The 26,740-nt window shown below is 49.8% G+C and overlaps 1 protein-coding gene across 1 annotated transcript in view; it reads left to right on the top strand.

The window, feature by feature from the left end:
* LOC115327921 (hydroxyacid oxidase 1) overlaps positions 1-25,852 on the top strand; it is a gene marked incomplete at its 5' end in the record, with an annotated part of 61,736 nt that extends 35,884 nt beyond the window's left edge. The window contains one exon of the mRNA XM_042294674.1: positions 25,785-25,852. Within this exon, the coding sequence (XP_042150608.1) occupies positions 25,785-25,852 (68 nt within the window). The remainder of the gene's footprint in view (positions 1-25,784) is intronic.
* Positions 25,853-26,740: the final 888 nt, after the last annotated feature.

Below are 26,740 nucleotides of genomic sequence, written 5' to 3'. Positions count from 1 at the left end.
AGTCACCACATCGTCGATATATTATATACAATTCTTTACGAAACCAAACACTGGGGCTTGTTCACCGCACATCGGACAGGTCACCAGGGAATGTCCTTTCACTTCCGTAATACACAAAAGTGGTGACACAGAAACGGTCCGAAACACACAGAGAGTGTGTCATGGAGAGGGGTAGGAAATAAAAATAAATAAATAGGAATTAAATTGCCCAACTTTGATCTTAACGAAAATTGCGTTAAAAAAAATGTATTTAGGTTCGAGCGGTGGCAAGGCGGTGGAGAGTCAGACAAAAAAGTCGACGGCGCGTAAAGGTAAAACAACAAAAAAAAAAATCAATAATTTAATAAAGACGGGAAAACTCAGCCGCACATGGCAAGAACAAAAACCAACTCCTCCGGGCATTCCCCAAACGGGACGCAACCGAATGCGTGCGAACACGCTCTCTACATCACCGCCAGGCCGCTTCGCCATGACGAAATAAACCCAACAACTGAACAGTGCTAACAAACAGTTAGTAAGAAAACATCGAAAAAAAAAAAAACGTTCATAAAACCACACCCGAGAAACAAAGTTCAGCGGGGCGAAGAAACACACACGAGTCGGTCCCACGACATTGAAGTCTGGTATGATGACGGCGTCCAGATGATGCTGGAATCTGTTCCTCCCTCTATTACGCACATCCACGACGGCTGTGCGGAACAGTGGCTGTACGAAAGAAAGTGGAGAATAGATTGGAGCAGGCGATGCGCGAGAAGGTAACCGAGACTATGCTTCAAGCTTCATATCGGGAGAGGAGCTTTCGAGGTAGGTTCTGCAGTTACTCAAACTTTCTCTTTCCCCTTCCCTTTTTTCAAAAGAACACGTCAGCCGGCTCTAACGTTTCATCTCGGGAGAAGCCCACTCTTCACAAACGGTTATAGTTGACAAGGAGGCTGACTTCGACCCAACTAGTCTCCGGGCAGAATACAAACACAAGTATATTTACCAACACGCTCGTTTTAATGTCAGTCTCCGGGCTTTGCTGTTTCCAAAAGAGATAACCCTTTATAAGGACCGAACGAGCGGGTTGGTGGGGATAATTAAACTTAAACACTCCCTTTTCGTTTTCTTCCTCAAGTTTAATAGATAACCCTTCGGTGCTATCGGATCTCCTCGGAGAGAGAGAGAGAGCACGACCGTTTCAAGGTAAAGATAGGGCGCTCGAAGGCTAGGGCAAACAGGCGGTATCGTTTCACGCATGCACGGATGGCTGGTTTCAAATTTCCCCACATCCCTAACGAAACCGGCCCATCTTCGTGTGTGCGTCTGCGCGATTTCTGTCCCGCGCCGCCGGTTTTAGCGCGCACGCGGCGTTGTTTTGGCTGGCAGAACAGTTGTTGACCGTCGACATTGTAAGGCCGTGGTGTCCTCATCCTTTCAGGCAACGATTCTTTTGCTTTCCCTTGTGCAATACTCTGACAGACTCCTCCTGGGTGGCTGTCACTGTTCCCCGCGTCAACGACACAATCGTACCATTTCACTTTTGGTGACACAGGGTGCGCTGCTCGCTTTACTGTTACGGGCCGTCCCATCTAACATAACGAGCGCGAAAGGTCGTGGTCATCTGCTGGCTCCGAAAGGGCGGGACGTTTATGCAAGCCAATGAGGGCCCCGAATCAATAAGACGTCTGCCGACTCCTACACGTTAAAAATTTACGAAACCTGCTGGTGTGTTAAGAAGTGTTGCTTTCTCTTTTTGGAACTCCTCCGATGCAGCTTGCCGCCTACAATAAAATTTAAATAATCACTAAATATATCAGGGTGGAAATACTGTATTTCATTTTTATGTGGGCACGTTGAAAAAAAGAAGAAAAAACTATTTCCAAGCTTGTGAAGACGCGCAATTCGCAAGTCCACTTCGAGCCGTAAAAACACGTTTTTGTACGATATTGATGCTTAAATGTAAAACATACAAACAAAACATACACTTTCTAGGCTTGATTTTTGTGTAGACAACTATCACATCTACATTTGAAAAAAAATAAATAAATAAAAAATGGGTTTTTTGAGAAAATCAATTTCAAAAATGGTACTTTTTGGTTTTTGCATAATATTAACGTAAACGTACCGCAAAGGATATTTTATACAGCCAAGGCATTTTATAATAAATATAAAGACCGTGTTTTGGGCTCTCCGTGGACATAAAAAATATCGGTGTAACCCAAGTAGATCGCCAGTAATTAATTGTCAAAGTTCGTCAACAATCGACCGAGGAGGCGTTTTTGACATTTTTACAGAAAAAAAGCAAAAGGCCTAAAATTATTTCATGGTATTGGAGCTTTTTAAATGTGTCCACAGAGTGCTTCAAAAACGTTAATATAATGTGGACTGAAAATCCATGGCGGGAGATCAAGCGAAACATCCGACCCACAACGGGTGTGAAAAACACTGCTTTTCGCCGCGGCCTCTTTAAAAATTCATAAGTCGAGAACAAAAAATGCGACGAAATGCACGATTTGAGATGAAACCACCCATATATATATATATATATATATATATATATATATATATATATAAACGAAATTGTGCAGATGAATAAACCGTACTTAATCCAATGAATCCAAGTTTCCAGGAACCCGCCGAAAGCCAAAAAACGGCGGAGCCAGGATTTGAACTCTGGGCCTCCCAATGTCCGGTCGGGTGTGCTAACCACTACACCACTCCACCTTGGCTTTCTGGCGTTTCCTACCTGTCTTATTAATGCACAAGAAACGAAATGTATCCAATCGGAGGTGTTCTGGAAACACACGCCGCCGCGTGGAACGCGGTACGACGCTTAGTGTCACGTGGTACGTGCTCGTTTGTGCTCCAGAAATCCTCCCACTGTTTGTCTCGCCCCGTGTACATGTAGTAGTATTCTTTGTTTTACGAGTTTTTAGAGACACGGTATCATCATCATCTGCGAGAATCAAGAGCCACGTTATTGAATATACAACACGGGCACTTCACACCATCGTACGTGGTCTCCGAGGAGGATATAGACGCTTTGCAGCAGCTGTGCATGGACGCCGCCATAACTGACCTTCAGTTTTTGTTTCCTCTTATTTTGTTTATTTCACTTCATCATTACTATAGCAGGCCAGGTTATTGCCATATTAGATTCAACTGTGTACTTTTCTAAAGCATCAGCTTTTGTAGAGGATCGTCAACTACCGTTTCAGTTGCTCGGCATATCGGTAAGACAAGAGAAGGTCAGCAATGGCGGCTGTAATTTGGCGCGTGTGTAAAGCGTCTATAAACGAAATTGTGCAGATGAATAAACCGTACTTAATCCAATGAATTAAAGAATCCAAGTTTCCAGGAACCCGCCGAAAGCCAAAAAACGGCGGAGCCAGGATTTGAACTCTGGGCCTCCCAATGTCCGGTCGGGTGTGCTAACCGACCGGACATTGGGAGGCCCAGAGTTCAAATCCTGGCTCCGCCGTTTTTTGGCTTTCGGCGGGTTCCTGGAAACTTGGATTCTTTAATTCATTGGATTAAGTACGGTTTATTCATCTGCACAATTTCGTTTATATCCTCCTTGGAGACCACGTACGATGGTGTGAAGTGCCCGTGTTGTGTATATATATATATATATATATATATATATATATATATATATATATATATATATATATATATATATATATATATATATATATATATATATATATATATATTATTATTAAGAAAATAAACACTATTTCAAATTCATTATGTAGTGCATGCTTCCAATTAAAACTGAAATCTCACCACTGGAAACTATCTAGTGCCAGATCACTGGATAGAGAGTGGTGGAATGATGTTGATGATGATGATGATTACGGCTTTAATGGCGTAGTGACAGCGTAGGCCATATTGCGCTAATTCCAAATTATTTAGAAGGCACTAAAAACGGGGTTTGGAATAGTAAGACACAAGTTGCAACTGGTGTAAATGTTGTCTTTTTCAAGATATCGAAAATTCGCTCAAACGGTACTAAAGGGTAGTCAGTAAGTAAAAATATTGAAGGAAAGCGAAGATGACCTCTGAAGATTCCCGGAATGCTAGATCCGCACAGTTGGCGGTGAAAGGGACAATCCCATAACATGTGCAACACTGTCAGCCCTTTCCCACGATGGCCAACGAGCTTTACATCTTCGCTACAAAGAAGGTACAAGTGTGTCAAGCGTGCATGACTAATTCTTGGGCGGCAGAGCAGAAGCTCAACACGGTATTCCCCGTGGTCCCCACAGGGGGCACCTGTGAAAGCAGGTGTTTGGAGAGTGGCGTCTCCACGGACCCCGAGCCATGCGGGTTCGCCCGCCCACGTCTGGCTGTGCGTGGCTTTCCCGTGTCTGGGGAAAAGGGCATCCTGGTGGTTGAGCTGAGCCCGGGGTAGGTTTGGACCCTTCGGGGCCCCCGGGCGAGGCAATACACCACTTCGGCCCCTGCTTCTCATAGACGGGAGTCCTGGTAAGGCCCGGCCAGGATGATTCAGTCTAGTCGCCACTCCTACTATCCCCTCCCTTCTTTCACCTTTGTCTTCTCCTTCTTTTCACTCTTCTCATTTCTCTTCTTTCCTTTTCAACTTATTTGGCGGCAAGGGCTAACCTTGGGTGGCAATAGATTCTCTTGTCTTGAACCACACTTGTTTATAGCGCCTAGGTAGTACTGGCAGAGCAACATTCTCAGACAAGCCCTGACTGTTATGAGGTGCTGCCGGTCCCCTTGTTGGGCTCCGTGGTGGGCGGTACGCCACGGGTGCTGAATTTTCTCTGCCTTCTATGGCGTCCTCTACCAAAACCTCTTCAGGACAAGCGTCCAAGCGGCCTTATCCTGAACTAACCAAAGTAAAAGATGTTGAACCTGCAACCTTTACAAGATTCTTTATTATTCATTTTGAAGATGAACAGCGCCACGTGGGAAAAATGTCTCCTTTCGTTGTGGCAAAAGTTCTTGAGAATTTGATTGGATATAATTACAAAGCAAAGAAGATGCACTCCGGTGATCTCCTCGTCGAAGTGAACACTAAAGATCAAAGCATGGCGCTCCAGAAACTGTCCCGCATCGTAGATGTCCGAGTAGCAGCTGCCCCACACCGCACACTGAATACCATTCGAGGGGTGATCTCCGAGGACGACCTCCTACACCCTAGTGAAGAGGAAATTCTCGAAGGCCACCGACCATCGGGTGTCGTTGCTGTAAAGCGGATCATTTTCAAACGAGATGGTGTGGAAACTCCAAGCAAACATGTTATTCTCACGTTCGAAAGACACACACTCCCAGCATTTGCGAAGGCGGGATACCTCCACTGCCGTGTCCGAGCGTACGTGCCGAATCCACTGCGGTGTTTTCGGTGCCAGCGATTCGGTCATGGCGCTCGGAGTTGTCGAGGCAAGGACATCTGCGCAAAGTGTGGAAGCACTGATCACGTTGCTGATATCTGCGAGAGTGAAGTGAAGTGTGCTAACTGCGATGGTGCACATCCCGCCTACGCGCGCGCATGCCCCATATGGAAACAGGAGAAAGAGATCCTTTCGTTGAAAGCCAAGGACAACCTGTCTTACCCCGAGGCCAAGAAGCGCTATGCTTTCTTGGCAAAGGGGGGTTTCCTTGAGGTGGTGCGTAGAGGGCTTGCACCACCTTCCGAGCCTCGACCCTTCCAGGTTCCGTCTGGGAACCGGGGGGCCGTCGCTCAGCCCCCACCTACCTTTACCTTCCTCCTGATGTTCCGATTGACTTTTACGATTTGCAGGACCTGCTGAACCAGCTTCCGAAGCCCTTTTTAATCTTAGGGGATTTTAATGCACACAACCCCTTATGGGGAAGTGCTCGGTTGGACAATCGTGGAAAGGTCATTGAACGTTTTTTACTTTCATCTTCACTATGCCTTTTAAACAGCAAACAACCAACATTTTATAGTGAGAGCCATAACACTTTTACATGTATAGACTTGTCTATATCATCACCATTATTTCCTTGTTTTCATGGAAGGTTTTAGATGATCCTCTTGGCAGTGATCACTTTCCCATCGTTTTAGAAGGTCATATTCCATTACCCACTATTTTAAAGCGAATCTCCCGATGGAAACTTGATAAGGCTGACTGGGGACTGTTTCAACTGGAGGCCACACTTGACCCGTTAATGCTTGAGAGTACGACACCAGAGGAGGCTACTTTATATGTTACCGAGCAAATCATAAATGCGGCGCATCACTCTATTCCCAAGACATCCACAAACCTCCCAAAACGGTGCAAGCCGTGGTGGACCCAGGAGTGCAGCACAGCTAGGCGAAACCAGAAAAAGGCATGGGACACCTTTCGAAGGTATCCAATTCCCAGAAACTTGGTGGAGTTTAGAAAAAGAAAGGCGAAGGCTCGGTGGACACGAAAGCAGGCAAAACGGACGTCCTGGAAGAAGTATGTCTCTTCCCTGAGCAGCGCTGCCTCCGCAAAAGAGGTGTGGGACCGCTACCGTAAAATTAAGGGTGACTACCGTGGCTTCATTGTTCCTCCTCTCTTCACCCCGTCTCCTGCATCGTTAAAGGATATAGGAAATGCCCTCAGCATGCACTTTCAGGGTGTGTCTTTCTCTGATAACTACAATGCTGCTTTTAAGCTGTTCAAGAGGAATGCAGAATGTCAGCGACTGAAGTTATCAGGTGCAGATTCTCAACCTTACAACAAACCTTTTACCGTTTGTGAGCTAAGACTGGCTCTTGACACCAAGAAACAATCCTCACCACGTCCCGATTCTATCCACTATGAAATGCTTCGTCGACTCTCCTTGGAATCGTTTGAACAGTTGCTTAAATTCTTTAACCGCCTCTGGGAAGACTCCTACTTTCCCGACGCATGGAAATGTGCACATGTCATACCCTTCCTAAAACCAGGAAAGGACCCCTCATGTCCATCAAGTTACCGCCCAATTGCACTCACTAGCTGCCTGGGTAAGACATATGAGAGACTCATTAACAGGCGACTTGTATATTTTCTTGAAACTAACAATATTTTGGATAAGTATCAGTGTGGTTTCCGACAGGGTCGGTCCACTTTGGATCCCCTGGTACGCCTTGAAACCTTAATTAGGGAAGCATTTGTAAACAGGCAGCACTGCGTTTCTGTATTTTTTGATTTAGAGAAAGCATACGACACTACTTGGAGGCATGGCATTCTTCAGGATCTCCTTGCCTATGGAGTACGAGGTCGCATGTTCCGTTGCATTAAAGCTTACTTAACGGGACGAACTTTTCAGGTTCGGTTAGGCACCACTCTGTCCGATATCTTTGTACAAGAAAATGGGGTCCCGCAGGGAGGCGTCCTTAGTGTCACACTGTTTGCCGTCAAGATCAATACGATCGCTAAAGTGATACCACGTTCCATTGCATATTCGCTCTATGTCGACGACCTGCAGATCCCTTCTTCCTCTTGCAATCCTTCTAGTTGTGAGCGCCAGCTGCAGCGAGCAATAAATAAAATCAGCAAATGGGCAGATGAAAATGGATTTCGGTTTTCAGCTGAGAAAACTGTTTGCGTACCCTTCTCTCTCCGGCGTGGGATATCATTAGATCCCGGCTTAGAAATAAACCGAACTCCTATAGCTGTTAAAGCTGAACATCAGTTCTTGGGCATTATTTTCGACAAAAAGTTAAATTTTAACTCCCATTTACGGCACCTAAAACAGAAATGCTTAAGATCCCTTAACATTCTCAAAGTTTTGTCTCATAAAACATGGGGTTCAGACAGAAAGGTTTTGTTACGCTTGTATAACTCTCTGGTGCGGTCCCGTCTTGACTACGGTGCCATAGTCTATAACTCAGCGCGACCATCCTCGCTGAAAATGCTGGACCCTGTGCACCATCTCGGCTTGCGGCTCGCCACGGGCGCCTTCTGTACGTCTCCTGTACTTAGCTTGTATGTGGAATCTCACCAGATGTCCCTTGCCAAGCGACGGCAGCATTTAAGCCTGAGTTATGCTTCCCGGATTATGTCTGACCTCGACCATCCAACCTCTACTACGTCTTTTCGAGAACAAGCCGAGTACGGTTAGACCTTTAAGTTTTCGTGTGGGAAGTGATCAGGAATCTCTTGACCTCGACCTTAATGGGATAGAACTCCTTAAGAAGCCTCTACGTATTGCACCCTGGGAGCTGCTTGCAGTTTTTTGCGACTGGACGTTTACACGGTTCAGCAAACATGTTATTTCGCCACTTATTATTCAGCAAGAATTTGTTGAGCTACAAAAGCAATACAGCAACTATGTTCACTTTTATACTGATGGATCCAAGAACTCCTCCTCCGTAGGAACTGCCGTTTACTCTGAAGAATTTAAAGAGGCCCAACGACTCGAAAGCATGGCTAGTATTTTAACCGCAGAGCTCTATGGCGTATTGATGGCTATTGAATACATTATGGCAAGCAAAACTATGAAAGCTGTTCTCTTTGTGGACTCACAGAGTGTTGTTTCAGCTCTCTGCTCAGTAAAAGATACAAAAAATAAGCAAGCCCAATTAGTGCGATTTAAAATCAATAGTTCCTTAGTTCATGGCCACGATATAAAGTTTTGCTGGATCCCCAGTCATGTTGGGCTTTTGGGCAATGAAAAAGCAGGCCAGTTGGCTACCTCCACAAAAAATCTCACGGTGACCTCTACTGGCCTACCTTATCAAGATGTGAAGCCCCTCATTAAAAAAAGCACTCCTTCGAACATTGCAGTCTGAATGGGACCAAGAAAGTGAAAATAAGCTCCATGTGATAAAACCAGGTTTAGGACTGTGGGAGAGTGCATCTCATGAGAATCGCTTCATAGAAGTACTCCACTGCCGCCTTAGAATTGGACACAGCTTCTTGACGCATGGGCATCTTCTTTGTGGAGGGGATGCTCCAGTCTGTGAGCACTGTGGCGAATCACTAACGGTGCTTCATATTCTATGGCTCTTTTCGGGTCTAGAAGAGAATCGAAATGCATGCTTCCCGGAATTTTTCGCATACAATATTCCTTTCCATCCTGCACTCTTAGTGGGTGAGCACCCCATCATTCCCTTTAATCGCGTAATTTCATACTAAGAAGAAAGTGGTTTTTTACGTCGATTTTAGCTTCCATATCCCTTTTTTTTCATCTTCTACCAATAACAAAACTTTTGTTGCAAAGCTGATTTCACAGTGAGCCTTCCAAGACTATTACTCTGAGCAACATTATTACATCTAATTGGCGCAGTATGGCCTTCGTCGCTTTTGCGCCAGTAAACCACCAATACTACTACTGTTTTCCCTGTGGAACGCGTTTTCCCACAGTGTCGACGTAGGCTTCATGACATGCAGTTTGTTGCCACATTCTTGTCCCGCTTTAATTGCCACGACCGCAAAAGTGGTTCTTTCAAAGTGGTCTAAACTAAACTCGGGGGGGGGGGGGGGGGGGGGGGCACCGCGTGTCGTTATAAGTGAATTCTTGGCAGATACAGGCAATCTATATGCTTCATTTACTAGAATTCCAAAATGACTTGGTGCCCAACAAAGGTTTATGCCGCACCCGAGTTGAAAAGCTTCATTCATTTTAATTTTCAATTAAGCAATAATTTGCTTTATTGAAATGCCAGACAGCCGTTTTATAATAACCGGTTTAAAGTAGTCCCAAATATGAAACAGCGGGACATTCACGATAACAAGAACTCAAGAACGTCTTAGTAGTTCTAATCGGTAAAAAGTTCCACACCTTTCCAGCTCCAACACTTGTTCACTACATCTATTTGTATTATATTGTCACGGGTGGTGACCAATAAACAATAAATAAACGGAAAGAAATAAACGTTTAATGTGGCGAACTTGTGCCAAAAATAAAAGAGTAGAAAAGATAATAACAGAGCGTCGCGGGCGTCGAAGTCGGCGAAACCGCAGGATCGAGCGCTGGGGTGAGACTGACTGTGGCTCGCCACGCGGAGCCCCTTATGTACATGCGTGGGCTTCTGGAATAATCGGCGTGGAAAGCTCGACGCGTAGGACATTCGCACCTCGAACAAGCACTAGGATTCTCGAATTTGCCAGAACACTATAATGCAGGGATAAACAAAACACACGTCGCTCCCAGGAGTCGAACCCTGGCTTTTCGCGTAGGAGTCCAGTAGGATAACCATTAGGCCACGCGCGCGCTGCTTACGTGGCCGGCTGCGCGCGCGGCATTACTCCCCCATTTAAAAAACGCATCGCCCCGATGCAACACAAAACAAAACAAAACAAAATAAAAAGAACGATAAACTAAAGAGTCCGTTGTAGCACATAAGGTCCACAGTCCTATCGAGCGTATAGTACGGCTTCAGGCGCACGACGTCGACGACCTCAGGTCGTGGTGAGCGGCGTGACGATGTTCGTGTTCCGTCGGGCATCACCTCGTAGTTCAGATCCCCGAGTCGACGAAGTACTTTGTAGGGTCCGAAGTAGCGCTTTAGGAGTTTCTCACTGAGACCACGGCGGCGGATCGGTGTCCACACCCACACCCTGTCTCCGGGCTGGAAGTGGACGTCCCGACGACGAAGGTTGTAGCGGCCAGTGTCTACACGTTGTTGGGCTTGAATGCGGTGTCTGGCGAGCTGGCGGACTTCTTCTGCCCGTTGGGCAACCACCTGGGCGTCGTCGCTTCCGTCGACAGCCGGTTCGTGGGGTAACATCGCGTCCAGCATTGTCGTTACTTTACGACCATGAACCCGTTGGAAGGGTGTCACCCCGGTGGTCTCTTGCACGGCCGTGTTGTAGGCAAATGTGACGTACGGCAACACCTCGTCCCATGTCTTGTGCTCCACGTCGACGTACATGGAGATCATGTCGGCGATGGTCTTGTTGAGTCTCTCCGTCAGCCCGTTGGTCTGCGGGTGGTACGCCGTTGTGCGGCGATGGCTGGTGTGGCTGAAACGAAGGATTTCTTGCGTCAGCTGGGCCATGAACGATGATCCACGGTCTGAGATCAAAACTTCGGGAGAGCCGTGCCGGAGGACGATGGACTCGATAAAGAACTTGGCGACTTCCACAGCAGTCCCTACAGGAAGGGCTTTCGTTTCGGCGTGCCGTGTGAGATAATCTGTGGCGACGATAATCCATCTGTTTCCTTGCGTCGATGGTGGGAAAGGACCAAGTAGATCCATTCCGATCTGCTGGAACGCTACGGTCGGGGGAGCGATCGGATGCAGGAGACCTGCCGGCTTCGTCGGCGGTTTCTTGCGTCGCTGGCACTCGTGGCAGGACCGTGTGTAGAAGTGAACGGTCTTCGGTCAGCTTGGGCCAGTAATACCTTTCACGAATTCGGGCCAGCGCACGGCTGTAACCAAGGTGTCCGGACGTCGGGTCGTCGTGACCGGCTTGGAAGATCTCCGCTCTAAGGTCGGTGGGGATTACCAGCAGCCATGGTGTGCTGTCGTCTCCGAAGTTCTCCTTGTAAAGTACTCCTTGTCGGAGGACGAAAGTCAGCAGGGCTCTCGAGAAGACACGGGGAACAGTATCCACTCGTCCTTCAAGGTGCTCGATTAGCGCGCGCAACTCAGGATCGTCTCTTTGACGTCGTGCCAAGTCGTCGATGTTCACTGCACCTAGGAAGCACTCGTCGTCATCGTCGTTGCTGCTGCCGGAAGGTGTTTCGATGGGGGCTCTGGACAGGCAGTCGGCGTCGCTGTGCTTGCGGCCTGACTTGCAGACAACAGTCATGTTGAACTCTTGTAGTCGTAGACTCCATCGAGCGAGGCGTCCTGACGAGTCCTTGAGGTTCGCAAGCCAGCAGAGAGAGTGGTGGTCCGTGACTACACAGAACGGGCTCCCGTACAAATACGGACGAAACTTCGTGATTGCCCAAACGACAGCAAGGCATTCTTTCTCAGTCGTGGAGTAATTTTTCTCCGCCTTGGACAGTGTCCGACTTGCGTACGCGATAACTCGCTCGGTGCCGTCTTGCACTTGAACCAGTACCGAGCCAAGTCCAGCGTTACTTGCGTCCGTGTGAATTTCGGTTTCCGCATCTTGATCGAAATGTCCTAGAACAGGAGAAGTCTGCAGTCGTCGCTTCAGCTCGTCGACCGCCTGCTGCTGCTTCTCGGCCCATTCGAACTTCTCGGCGTCCTTTGTAAGGTTTGTGAGTGGTGCGGAAATCCTTGCAAAATCCCGGATGAAGCGCCGATAGTAGGCACATAGTCCAAGAAACCTTCGCACGGCCTTCTTGTCTGTCGGTGCTGGAAATGCTGCGACGGCGCGAGTCTTCTCTGGGTCGGGGCGAACGCCTTCGTTACTAACCACGACCACGTGACCTAGGAACTTCAGTTCGTCATACATGCCTTGCAAGTGACGTCACCCTAGGGAACATCTAGGGAAGGACGGGGCCCCGCACCATGCTGGTGGTTGACTTCACACCGCGCGGATGCGCTTACCAAGGCGTAGGATGCTGCTAACGGCCCGGACATGCGTTAACATGCACCATATTTTCAACAAAGGTACCGTGAACTTAGAAAAACGTGCTGAGCTTACGATGATGACGTTTACACAGCATGTGCGGAATTTTTCGGCATTGGTGCGATTGCGCTACGAGCAGAAAGTTTCGAAATGCCGCCGGCGAAGTTTTGACGCAAAAAAATATGCCGTCTCGCCAAAAAAAAAAAAAAAGATCTTAATTGCGCGCTTTATAATTTGACTAGCGGCTCTACGAGTCGCTTGTAGAAAAATTGTTACGATTTTGCGAAATACTAGTAAACAACGCAATGTTACCGTCATAATCTTAACCCTGAGACAGGGATAAATCAAATAACGGACAAGAAACTCTCATTGTCTCAGGGTTTATATTATTATGTTTCCTAACTGGCTCGCCTGCATACTTTCGCTCCTTGCAAAGGTTATCGTATCGCGGACGGCACAAACCGATGACCCGGCGGCTCGGCGAGCTTGCACATGGGGGCCGCCGATCGCCGTCGGGCCGGGCCCGCGGCGCGACACTCGCCCGGATTCGGCCGGGAGCCCCGAAGGTGCACTCGAAGCGTGAAATCGGCGTTATGCAACGAAGGTCAAAGGCCATATACACCCCGAACGAGCAAAAGCCGATGCAAAGGCGTGCGCGAACGTAAACAACGGTAGAAAAGTGCCGCCGTTCGCCGCTATGAAATGCGTCCCGCAAACTCGATAATCCGCGGCCGCATCTTTTTCCTGCCGCTCGTAGTTTCTCTAACTTGACGTCTGCTCTGCCTCGCGTGGCATGCCGACGAGGGTACCCGCCGACGAAACGATCGGACGATCGTCGGAATACGGGGTAATTGCTACAGCCGAGCGCGGCGCAGTTTACCATTGCTCTCGCTGCGAAGGGCCGTCGAGTCAAACACCAGCATGGTGGATACCGGTGTTCGACGTCATGATGTGACGTAGGTGCAAGGCATGTATAGGCGAACCGACACTTTGACGGCTTCAGGGTGAGTCCGGCGGTCCTTATGGCTTGGAGAACTGCTCGGAGTCGTCGCAAGTGCTCGTCGAAGTCGCTGGAAAACACTACGACGTCATCGAGGTAGACGAGACAGCTCTGCCACTTCAGTCCTGCCAGTACGGTGTCCATGACACGCTGGAAAGTCGCTGGAGCCGTGCACAGTCCGAAGGGCATCACCTTGAACTCGTACGGCCCATCTGGCGTGACGAAAGATGTCTTCTCTCGGTCCCGTTCGTCGACTTCGATCTGCCAGTAGCCGCTCTTCAGGTCCATGGATGAAAAGTATCGGGAGTGGCGCAGCCGGTCTAACGTGTCGTCGATGCGGGGGAGTGGATAGACGTCTTTCTTCGTCACTGGGTTCAGCTGCCTACGCAGAATCTAAGCGTTCCGTCCTTCTTCTTAACCAGTACAACTGGAGAGGCCCAAGGTCTGCTTGAAGGTTGGATTATGCCGTCATTCAGCATCTCTTGCACTTGCTCCTGGATCACCTCCCTTTCTTTAACGGAGACTCTGTACGGCGATCGATTCACAGGGCGCGCGTCGTCCTTGGTAACGATGCGGTGTTTCGCAATGGCGGTTTGGCGCACCCTCGACGACGTCGCGAAGCAGTCACTGTATTCGGCGAGGATGTCACTTAGCTGCCGTCGTTTCGGGCCTGGAAGCTTGGGGTCAATGTCAAGCTGCGCTGGCGCCGTAATGTGTTGCTGAGGCGGGAATGATTCTTCAGCAATCGCGGCAATTTCGGCGGAGTTCCGAATTTCCTCGACGTGGCCTACAGCGGCACCTTTCGTGAGGTGTTGCGCTTCTTGTCGAAAGTTTGTCACGAAGACCACGGTGCGCCCATCCAGAAGTTCAGCCACTCCTCTTGCGACGCCTATTCCTCTTTCTAGGAGTAATTGAAGCTGGCCTTCAAGAACAACTTCGCCGCAGGTAGCTGCATCAGCCACTACGGGTACGACAACACTTGATCGCGGCGGCAGGTTCACGTCGCCGGCAGCGACTCGGACGGCGGCTGACGCTGTTTGAGGTTTCTCTGAAGACGGAACAGGCTTGCGCAGCGTCAATCTGTTCTCACCAAGGTCGATGACGGCGCCGTATTCACACAGAAAGTCCATGCCGAGAATAACGTCTCTGGAACAGTCTTGTAGAACGATGAACTTTACAGGGCACGTCTCACCGCGGATCTCGACGCGAGCAGTGCATCTCCCGATGGGTGTGATGAGGTGCCCTCCGGCGGCTCGTATTTGAGCTCCATCCCACGGCGTCGTGACTTCTCGAAGGCGGCGGGAGAGCCTCCCACTCAAGACTGAGTAGTTTGCTCCGGTGTCCACGAGTGCAGATGCGTCGTGGCCGTCGATGACGACGTTTAGGTTTTTGGACACCACCGCAGCGGCGTCGTTTTGGTCTCTGGTAGCGTTCGAGTGGGGGCCCCCCGACGTTCGAGGAGGATCTTGGCGTCGGTCGTCTTCGGCAACTCCACCTCCAGGGGTTGCCGCGCCTAGTTTCCCCGGTGAGGAGCGAGGGGGGACAGGCTTTCACTTCGTGGTCGGTGCATCGGCGAAGCTGGATGTCGCGGTGACGGCGACCGGAACTCTCTGCGGGACGCAGGCTCGGGGGACTGAGGTCGTCGCAGGTACTCGTCGATCTCAATAGGGCGTTCACCATGACGGCGGCGTGGGTCGTTCGGGTGGAACCCGCGTAGCCCGAGTCGTCGGTATGGGCATCAGCGGTAGGTGTGGTCCGCTTCCCCGCAATGGAAGCACAGAGGGCGTCGGTCGGGCGTTCGCTACACGTCGGTCTTGCGGGGTGCGCGAGGCTCCGGGCAGGAGTACTGGACCTGGTCGTCGTGGCGTCGGTCGTGCTGCGGCGCAGGAGACTGACGTCGGGGCGGCGTGACGTAGGTGCGACGAGGAGGCGGTGGCCGTCGGGCCACTGCGGCGTAACTCAACGTCGGTGGTTCCGGAGCGGTGCTGACGAGAGCCTCAGGCTGCAGCGCTTGCTGGACTTCTTCCCTGACAATCTCGGCGATTGAGGGCAAAGCTGGGCTTGCGGCGGCAGGTAGAAGTTTCTTGATCTCCTCCCGGACGACGTCCCGGATTATATCGCGGATGTCCGAGGTGTTGCAGCCGGAAGGCGAAAAGGAACCGACGCCGGGAACTCGGTGATAGTGGGCGGCTCATGCTTGAAGGGCACGTTCGATGTTGGTGGCCTCCGTCATGAAGCCTTCGACGGTGGTAGGCGGGCTCCGCACAAGACCACCGAAAATGTTTTCCTTGATGCCGCGCATCAAGACTCTGAGCTTCTCTGCTTCGGATGCTTCGGGATCGGCGCGGTTGCTCAGTCGCAGGACATCTTCCACGAAGCTAACGACGCTCTCGTTAGGGCCTTGAATCCTCGCTTGAAGAAGCTCTTCCGCGCGTTCTCTTCGTTGTTGGTTCGTGAACGTTCTTCGCAACTCAGCCTTGAGTTGCTCCCAGGAAGTGATCGATGCTTCGTGGTTCTCGAACCAGTTCTGGGCGGTTGCTTCCAAGGCGAAGTAAGCGTTTTGCAGACACTGTTCCCGTGTCCACCTGTTATGACGGGCCACTCGTTCATACTGTTGGACCCAGTCGTCGATGTCTTCGTGGCTTTCGCCGTGGAAGGGAGCCGGTGTCCGAGGAGCGACGGGTAGGTAGACGACGGCAGGAGCGGCGGGGTTCTGCGACTGGTTAGCCATCGTCGTCTTCGGCCTGGGTTTGTCCAGCAGCAAACCGTACTCAGGATCTTCTCACCGAGCTTGTGAAACTCGGACCAGCCGCCGGTGCGGCGGCTGGTCCGAGTTTCAGGTTCCGCGCTGAGTGGCCTTCTCACCGAGCTTGGAGTCGGGCTTGCACTGCGGGTCCTGTTTTTAACACAATTGCGAACACACTACGTCCCTTTTTGAAATACCGAAAATCGGAGTCCGGTGTGATGTAGATGGTTGAGCGTGTTGGTTATTAATTTACGATTAGGAGAGAGGGACATTGAAGACAAACAGTCAAGACAGGCTTTCGCTTTCAACAAAACGTTTACCGGCTCGACTTCGCCTCCTGAAGCTCAACGGGGTCGTCCGGGAGGTTGAGAGGGAGAGTGGTGGATGAGGGAAGCGTGGCCATGTGGCCCTTCTCGCAGCTACGCGAGCACGGCGTAAGGTGGGGTCTGCTGTGTGTCGATCGACACGTCGCCGTTACACGGAGGCCCGAGTGTTGACGGTGCCCTCTTGGGGAAAGGAGGGAGGAGGGGGGAAGGGCGCAGACAAGAGGAGGAGGAAAAGATGCGCTGGCGTGCTCTCTGGGGGAGTGAAGGGAAGGGGGGGGGGACGCGCGGAGAAGAAAAGGAGCAGAAGATACGGGAATTTCGACTTTTTTTATGTCTTTGGAGGAACCCTCTCGCCCCGCAGGAAGCGAAGCTCTCGATCGGAAAGAGAAAGAGATGAACTGGACAGGTTTGAGACAGAAGATTTGATATTTAAAGACTCAAGGATTTCCCTGCCGAATCGAGATTTGTGCCCGCCGAGAATTTTGGTTTTCGTGAACTCGGGGGTGCACGAGGGGCAGTTTTTGGCGTGAGCCACGACTGGATGAAAGGGGTCAGGAGAAGACGATATCTCTTTGGCCTGCTCTTGGAGACGGTCATCCACGCAGCGCCCCGTCTGACCGATGTACTCGGTTGCGCACACAAGAGGGATTCTATACACCTTCTCCCTTGTGCATGGCCGGAAGCACTGTGCGTGTCTTTTTGTGCATGTGGGGGGGGGGTTCTGCGTTGGTGACTCGCTTGCACATGCCTCGCAATTTAAAATTACATGTGAAACAACCCTGGAACCGAATCGATGTGCAAGTGCGCGCAGTCGGTGTGCCGTGTTGTGGGAGTAAGGAATGCACGCGGGAGGGCAGACCGGGTACCGGAGGGGGCCTCTTTTGGGCGGCTCCTAGACTACAGGATGAGCTTCTTGCTGATGTTATCTAGGAGGTCTACCGGGTAACCCGCCTTCCCGAGCCTGGTTGCCTGCAGCGCCAGGCTGTCTCTGATCTTGTGATCGCATGACTTTTTGCAAGAGGAGGCAAGGAGAGACTGAACAATTCCGGACTTAACGGTTTTTGAATGATGGCTAGAGAAGGGGAGGATAGGCTTCTGGGAGCGCTGTTGAAAAAACCAGCATAGACCGTGAGACGAGTGGGTTAGTCGAAGATCGAGAAATTGGAGGCCCTCCTGAGTAGGGTCTCCCTTTTTGAAGGTGAGGCCGTTGGCATTAGTTTGGAAAGCCTGAAGGATGGGAGCACCTGAGTTGGAGACGGGATGAAGAACGATGTAGTCGTCCACGTACCGGAAGATCTTACATTCATTACCCGAGTGAGCAGGATGCCCCTGCACCGCGCGATACACCAAAAAGAGATACATCTCGCTGAGGATCGGCGCGAGGCAGGAACCGATACACACGCCCGACCTCTGAATGAAGACCCTTGCCTCGTGTTCAACCAGAGTGGAGCGCAGGTAGAGCCGGAGGATATCGAGGAAGCCTCCGGCCGGGATTCCGGACGCGTTTCGGAATCTCGTCATTCCATGCAGGTCGATTGCATCAGGCACAGAGCTCAGAAGAATTTTGAGGCCGAGATTGTGATACATGTCCTCGACATCCAGCGAGAACATGTTGTGGTCCTGATTGGAGGGCAAAGGTCGGATAAAATCAATCGCCTCAAGGGAGCCCTTAAAGGCGAAGGTGTGGGGAAGGTCAATGGAGGAAAGGTCCCTTTGTAGGAAGAGGGCGAGAGGTTTCTGCTAGCATCTTCTCCCAGGGATTATGCATCGAAGAGGAATGTCTGGCTTGTGCGTTTTTGCCGTGAAAAAGATGGAAAGGTACTGTTTTGACGGTGGAGAAACCAGTGTTTTTGAGGAAGAGAGGCTGAGAAAATCACAAACAGATTTGACTTCGGACCGGAGAGCACCCGATGCGCGCTTCTGAAGGGGGACAACGTTCTTTCTTAGTGCCTCATCTACTTTTTCTTCAAATTTGTCCCTGTCAATTACGACAAATCGGCCCACCTTGTCCACCTCCAAAAGCACCAGGTCGGATCGGCGGAGCTCCTCCTCGACGCGTGTCACCTCCGAGCGCACCGGTGCACTCGCGCCGCCGTGATGGCAAACCACGCCGGCCGCCGCCCCGACAAACTCCTGTCGATCACTCTCCGGGACCCTCGCCGCAATCTCGTAGACGTAGGCCAGCTGGTTAACTCTTGATGATGGCGCAGGCGGCGCAAACTTGGGGCCTTTTGACAGAGGCAGTTGCCTCTGGCGACCAATCGGTGTCTGACAGATTAATGGGGGGATCCAGGCCTGCCTTGCGGCGGGTGGCAGAACCCGCGAGGATGCCCTAGAGCACGCGTCTTCACGATCGCTCAAGGAGGAGCTCCGAAGACTTCCGTAGAAACACGAAGGCGGGGTGCGTGTCGAAGCAGGTGCCAAAGAATCCGGTCATCAGACGGCGCAGCTCGGTCCCTATCACAAGGATTTTCCGTGACACCTCCTTCCTCGTTATCTGCATTACCCTGTAAGTGGATGGCCAACTTGATGGTTCGAAGCCTTCAATGCTTCAGCGGCTTTTTGCGAAATCCAAGTCTACGTCCAGTATCTCCTGAACCCATTGACGGTCTACTTTCTGTTCCCCATAGATGTATCTTAGTGGTAGGGTTTTGTTTCCAAAGAAATAGTGTACTTAATGCAAAAGTTTTTTTTATCGTCTAGTTGGAGCACGCCCTATTGAAAAAACCAGCTTAAGCTGGTCCCAGCTTCAAGCTGGGTTATTGCCCCAGCATGCCCAGCTTGGCATGCTGGTCATGATGGTTGATCTGGTCATACTGGTCATGCTGGTTGATCTGGTTATACTGGTCATGCTGGTTGATCTGGTCCCAGCTTCAAGCTGGGTTATTGCCCCAGCATGCCCAGTTTGGCATGCTGGTCATGGTGGTTGATCTGGTCCCAGCTTCAAGCAGGGCTATTGCCCCAGCATGCCCAGTTTGGCATGCTGGTCATGCTGGTGGACTTCCCCACCAGTTTAACGAGTTTAAATGAATACACAGGATAAACAAGCCAAGCTCTTCAGAAAAGCCAACTCGGCATCCAATTTATTATTTTCGCACTTGCGGCCGCCTCACATGAACTCAGACGCTACATATCCTCGGCGCTGACACAGTACTAAGCGACGCACAGACAGTGGTTCTCGGTGCAAAGCCAACAATGTTAATAAAACCAGATTGCTTGTCTTTCAATACGAAAAATACTAGACACACGCCAAAAACAGGCAATAGCAAATGAAAATGCTACACGGATGAGAGAAGCGAACCTGGGTCCCGCCAGTGATGGGGGCGAAGCGGCAACTTGCATGGTCGGCAGAGGCGAGGAAATCCGTGTGGCTTGGATGGCATTGGCGATACTCCTCGGCACCACCGTCATTCACAAGCACACAAACGTTAAAAGACACGAAGCGACGCCTCAATCGGGACGTCCGACATCTTCCCGCACTGAACGGACTGCCGCTCGCTGTCCCCTCAAAACCCACTTCGCTTGCACCGTCGTTCAAGTAGTCTACAAACAACGCGCACACAGCCGTTCCCTCGAAAATCTGTCCAAGATAGCGAAACGCGTCTCAAATTCTCCGTTCCATACCACTCTCTCTCTCTATTTCCTCGCACACAAAGGTAACTTGCAGCGCGCCTGACGCGCCCGGTCGTCTACCAAAAAAGAGAGGACAAAGAACAGGACATGGCCTCGTTTCAGCCTAAGCCGACCTTGGCGCGCGCTCCCAGCAATGCCAGTTCGGCTATCTCTAGCCGACCTTGGCGTGCGCGCTCCCAGCATGACCAGATTGATCACAAGGATTATTAGTTCGACCAGATTCGCCAGCTTGTCTCCCAGCATGACCAGCTTGCCTCCCAGCTTGACCACATTGGCTCCATGGAAAACCAGTTTGACCAATTAGGACCAGACTGGCTCCCAGCTACACCATATTGAATATAAAACCAGATTTTAGTTAGACCATGCTGGTTTTTACTTAAACCAGATTGACCAGCTTATATTCTAGCTTGCCCAGCTTAAACCAGCTTGATTGCCAGTTAAACCAGTTTGACAGCCACATTGACCAGATTGACCAGCTTAGTTACCATATTGGCCAGTTTGATTTTCATGCTGGTTTTTCCAATAGGGCGTACAGTGCTGGCAAGCCGTTCAGGTTTAGAAGCATCAAAGGGAGATACTAAAGGCGAAGCTTTGTCACCTTTATACCGTTCGATTTATTTCTGGCACGTTCGTCTTTGCGATTATCCGGCTGTTTCAGATTTCGAACTGGAGGTATTTTACAGATCTGCGTCGGATGGTAAGCTCTCATTCTATGAATTCAAGTCACAGAAGCGTTGAAAGTATGAATTGCAAGAGATGGCGCTCTAATAGACCCCTTGCTAAAATACCCAAGCATCAAGGAGAATGCTGGGAATGTAGGTCTGAGTGCCGGACGTGCTGGCGTTTGCAGCGGTAACATGTCAAAAGCAAAAGCCTAAAACAAATACCATCTGGGGGGGGGGCGCGTTTGCCAACCCTTTATTTTGGTTATTCACTTCAAATCTCTTATACGGGGAAGGTGATTGCGTACCGCGCGTAAACCTACGTTCCCAGCACTCTCCTTGATGAGAAGCAAGGCGATCATCCCGCGCGTATCACAGGCGCGGAGCATCTCATTTTAGAACCATAAATCATCCCAGCAAATTGAAGCACCGTGTGAATACAGCGTCCGTAGTTCGCCAAATGACATATAAATGACACCTCCCACGATGCACGCGGTTTTGAGTTTAGGCGGGCACTTGCAATCGTCGCAGTGCATGTACGGCTCAGACCGTCATATGGACACTAAATCTTCGGAGTAGCACTTAATTAAAGCATTAAAAAATGCCAAAGGTGTCTAAAATTCACTTGGGACCATTCTGTTCCAGACTGCGCTTGGAAACATTTTGTACTGGAGTACCTTACACGACCCATGTTTAGACGCGACCGAGCAGACAAATCATGAAGCCCTACTGATTTAGCGCCTAATATGACACAGCATTCGCCATAGAAATATGTGTATTCTGCCATGCGTCCGAAAGCTTTTTTTAAAGGGTGACAAACCCTATTTTTCGGGAGGGGTAAACGGGCCGGATGAGAAAATAAAAAAGGCATATAATTTTAGTCTAGATTGGAGCAACTTTGGAATTTCGCCACTATAAGTCCAACAGCTGGGCACTATGGCGATATCCACTGGATGCCATAATTTAGTGTGCTATTCATAGTGCACGCTCAGAATGAGCAAATCAGAGATATTTTCTATCCGCACTCTCTACAAAGCATTCAGAACCTTTACTATCCTCAATCACCACCCGAGCCTGAGGCAGAGGGTATCAATTCGGACTTCACGTTCGAGGAGCTCTTTACAGCCCTTCGCTCTTTTACGCGTACCACGTCTCCTGGACCTGACAAAATCACGTACGGAATCCTCCGAAATCTTCCTGACATAAAGCTACTTGAACTCCTAGAGATTCTTAATGAGGTATGGCGCTCTGGAAACATCCCTGCGTCGTGGAAAACTGCCAACGTCCTAGTCATCCCGAAACCTGGTAAACCCCCAACCACCATCAATAACCTCCGCCCCATCTCCATGACCTCCTGTTTGGGAAAACTATTGGAGAAGATGGCGCTTACTCGGCTGGAGTGGCACCTCGACGCTCACAACCACCTTTCTCCCACCATGGTCGGATTCCGCTCCCATGTTTGCACTCAGGACGTCGCCCGCCGCATCCGTGAAGATATATACGCGTACAAAAGCACAGCACAACTCCGTACAATCGCTGGAGTGGACATTAAAAAGGCCTTTGATGGGGTAGACCACTCGGCAATTCTACACAACCTCGCAGACACTCGCCCCGGTGCAAGACTTTTTAATTACATTAAGAACTTCCTTACGGATCGAACAATTAGAATCATAGGCCCGGACGGTAACCCATCTGATCCTCACCCTCTCACCAAGGGAACACCACAAGGCTCTGTCTTATCACCTACACTGTTTAACCTCGTCATGAAGGATCTTCCACACAAACTCTCAAAAGTCCCTGGCCTCCAACATGCCATTTATGCTGACGATGCAACCATATGGTCCTCAACTGGCAGCCCAGCAGAACAAGAGGAAACTATCCAGACAGGACTCGACATCATCCAAAGTCACGCCCGCAGCGTAGGTGCACCTGCTCCCATGATAAATCCGCTTATGTTGTGGTCTCCAACGATGACACCAAAAAAGGAGATGCATACCGCAACCTCATCCAACTGCGTATCGATAATAACCCTATACCCCGCCGCACCCACATCAAAATTCTTGGATTCATCTTCCAACAAGACGGACGAAGCACGATATGGGTAAAAACCATTCTAAAACAACTAGAGCAAATTCTCCATATGCTCCGGCGTATCACGCGACAACGCCACGGCTTACGGGAGCACGAACTTCGCAAAGTGATCGAGGCACTCGTGTACACTCGTCTCATGTATGCGTATCCATATCAAACCCTCACTACCACCCAGACAAACAAAATCGAGGCTTCCCTCCGCAAGTTCACCCGTACTGCCCTGGGAGTTCCCGTATATGCCGCCAATACCAAAATAGCGGACACTGCACTTTTCAACACACTTGAAGAGAAAACAGCGGCCCATTACCAGGCCCAGTTACACCGTCTCTCAACCTCCAGACAGGGACGGGCAATCCTTCAAAGCCTTGGCCATCCTACGGAGCACCTGCCCCCCATCCCTCCGCCCCCACCACCATGGGACGGCGTGCCAGAATAGAAGTACGCCCCATTCCACGAAACATGGATCCAGATAGGAACAAGACGCGCCGTCAAAACTATGCTCACTACCTCCCGACGCTATCTCACGACACATACTACACAGACGCTCATATCCAACCAGATCGGATCATCACTGCAGTCATCGGCCCCCACTCCACATCCACCCGCCTACACTGCGGCGTCCCTTCCCCAACTGCGGCGGAGATCCAAGCGATCGAGGAAGCCATCACCCTTCATGACCACTCGACCTCGACTATCACAATCAGATCCGATAGCCAGGCGGCGCTGCGAGCATTTGAATGTCAAGGCCTGCCAGATCACACCCGCACTACCCTTCAGGACTACATGGCCACTCACCCTGAACTCCACGTTCGTCTCGAATGGGTTCCGGGCCATCAAGGCATTCCGGAGAATGAGCGTGCACACGCTCTGGCCCGCGCAAGCAATCCTCCGGGCCCTCCGAAGCCTTGGCCGGAACCATACAACCCCCGAGAAGCTCGCGCCTCTAATCACAAGGAACGAAGAGAACATCTCCGGCTGCTTCGGCACCAGCGGTGCACCCTCTCATCACCCTCCACCATCTTCAACAGAGCAGACGCCAGCCTCATTCGCCAAGCACAGACTAACTCCCTACCTTGCGATCAATACAATCACTACATACAGGGCCGCCCCGGACAGCCTTCGTGTCAGGTGTGCGGGGGATACCCATCAAACGAACACACATACTGGCTCTGTCCAAGAGCCACGAGCTCCCCCACTCGCCCAACTCCTCTGAACTTCCCTGCCCACCTCCCCTACTCCTGGGTAAATTGGGCCGCTCCTCCTCCTGACCTACAAAACGAGCTCTGGCCTCTCCTCCTTCTTCATGTGCGGGAGATCCTAGACCCTCCGCAACGAACAACCTTAACCAAAGTTGTAGAAGACGACTCCTCCTCCAGTGCGGACGATTAAGACGGCTCGGACCTGAGCTTTTGAATAAAGTTTTCCTCCTCCTCCTCAGAATGAGCTCGAGTCAGATTAATATGCTGCTAAGACCGGCAATCTTGATGGTGTGAAATGCACGTAGCAAGAGGTGCCGAGGAAGCTCGCCATCAGCATGCGCACAGCAGTCGCGCACTCAGCTGTCTATGGCCGCGAGTAAATACTTCCTATAATGTTTCAGTAAAATCAGAGTCCCTTGATCACGTTATTCTGCCATCATCGACGGAAAGAAGGGTAACATCAAACTGCCGACTTCGGTTTTATAGACACGATGGCCTCAAGTTTCATACGTGCTTGTCGCACATCAAGTGAGCTTTTCGTTCACATTTCATAATCTTTTAATATGGGTAAGAACCAAAAAGCCGTGGTTAGACAGACGACACAGTATTCGCTGCAGACATGACGACAGAAGTATCGGCGTACATGCCTCAAGCATCTTCAAGGCATGATTTTTTTATGTAAACTTCCAGGATGTCTGGAGACAGTTTGTGTATGGCTGATGGAATAGGACAGTCATACAAGGAAGAAACACACCTCGGACAATAGGGAGTTTTAGAGAACCGTCTTTGCACATCCGATACCGTAAAGGCGGTACGAACTGCGCATGTGCTATCGCAGAAGATTCGCACATGCGCATTTCGTCTTGGAGGGCCCATCGTACTGTATTGGATGTGCATAAACAATTCCCTAAAACTCTCTAGTGTCTGCAGACTCTTCTTCGTATGACGTATTACCAGGGTGACTGCAGCCTAAGGGTACGGCATCGAAACAGCTCGTCGTCACTAACCCCAGAATCCCAAGGGGTGGAAGGAGGAGCCCCCTCCCCCTCTTGCACCGCCGTCCGGACGCCAATGGTTACTGCAAAAGTGTTCGTCCATCTTGTACCGCTTTTGACGGGCTGGGAGCAAAACCTATACATGCCTTTCCGAACAAGTTTCGATATCTGAGCAGCTTTACAGTTCACATTGACTTTTATACTATGAACAGCTTCACTAAGGGAGACTAGGCAGTTCTCATTCGGATTGTTCATTTCTGAAATATAGTTAAATTTCAACCAGATTTCGTGCTTCGAGAATACACGTTAATGCCTTTCGGTCGTGTTTTCAACTTTCTTGCAAAAACTGGCTTTTTGGACAGGTTATAAGTTATAACATTGCATATAATTTGAACTCTTCCTTACAAGAGGTAATTCAACTAGCTTTTGTGACAACGCTTCTACTTATCATTTCGTTTGTTGAAGTATGTTGAACATAGGACAGAGGTAAACTCTACTGGTGCGACCACTGCAACATAATTAACCCTGAGGCAGTGCAGCAGGTGTAGATTTAGACGCTCTAATGTAAATTCATGTTTTACTGTAAAAAACAGAGGCTTTATCGAGTCAAACATTTACACTTTCTGCCCCTGCAGCCTGCATCAGTTTATGATGATGCCTGATGTGAAATAAAATCATAATTTACTGCTCAATTTGCTTGTACTTTGCAGGAGCATCTTCGATTGACGAGCTGAAGTCGGAAATGGTCTCCCGTCAAGAACAATATGCCAAACTGTGAATGCGCCCTCAACGATGTAGCCTCAAAAGGATACATTTTAGAACGTCAAACACATGACATCCGGAAGACTTAAAAAGATGCACAACAAAAAGCCTATAGTCAATTTTACCTTCTGTCTGGACCCAGCTAATGCCACGAGCTGTTGGGACCATGTTTGTACACGTTCATCGCCCAACCTATCATGTACAGGGAAGACACAGTGACATGTGTTTTTGACATCGCTTTATTTGGCCTATGAGAGCATAGCATCGCCTGCGTTCGGCTTTAAAGGCCGACCTGCAAAATATTTTTCAACCAGGGCGAAAATACTCTACGCCACTTACGTAGGACTCCGTGTTTTCAAATAAATTTAAAAAATCCGAAAACATACCCTCGCCAGTAAAAAAAACAAAAAAACTCGAATTTATCTGAAAATTTTAATTTGGATGTCACGATGGCCAAACATAAACACAAAAGATAGTTTTTTCCTAAGAAGTTTGGTCAGAGTACATGTTCAGGGGTCTTCAGAACAGGACTACTCAGATCCCTTCAAAATCTCGTAATATTGACCAAAAAAGGTTCACCGATTATCTTGTCAGGGTTTGTTCAGGGCAGTGGGGCATTGTAATTTTGGGCCACGACAAAAACCACTGTTTTGGATTCCAGATCAAACTTTTTAGAGGAATGTAGGGTTGTGATTTTGATAATTGTGAACGTTTGGATTTCTTGGAAGGGACAGCTGAGGCTTCTATCGTACCACTCCACCCTGTACAGCCGCAGGGAGAAGTGGTAGAATAGCATGGAAAGAAAAGCAAGCGTTCCAACGACTACATCAGGAGTTCAGCAATCTTAATGTGTCTTCTTCAAGTTTTATTCTGGGACAGTTAGTATCATTGATGGCAATGGCAC

Source organism: Ixodes scapularis, unplaced genomic scaffold, assembly GCF_016920785.2.
Source record: "Ixodes scapularis isolate PalLabHiFi unplaced genomic scaffold, ASM1692078v2 PGA_scaffold6__148_contigs__length_123643588, whole genome shotgun sequence".
In the NCBI taxonomy this organism is placed as follows: domain Eukaryota; kingdom Metazoa; phylum Arthropoda; class Arachnida; order Ixodida; family Ixodidae; genus Ixodes; species Ixodes scapularis.
This window is presented reverse-complemented; position numbering and strand designations above follow the sequence as displayed.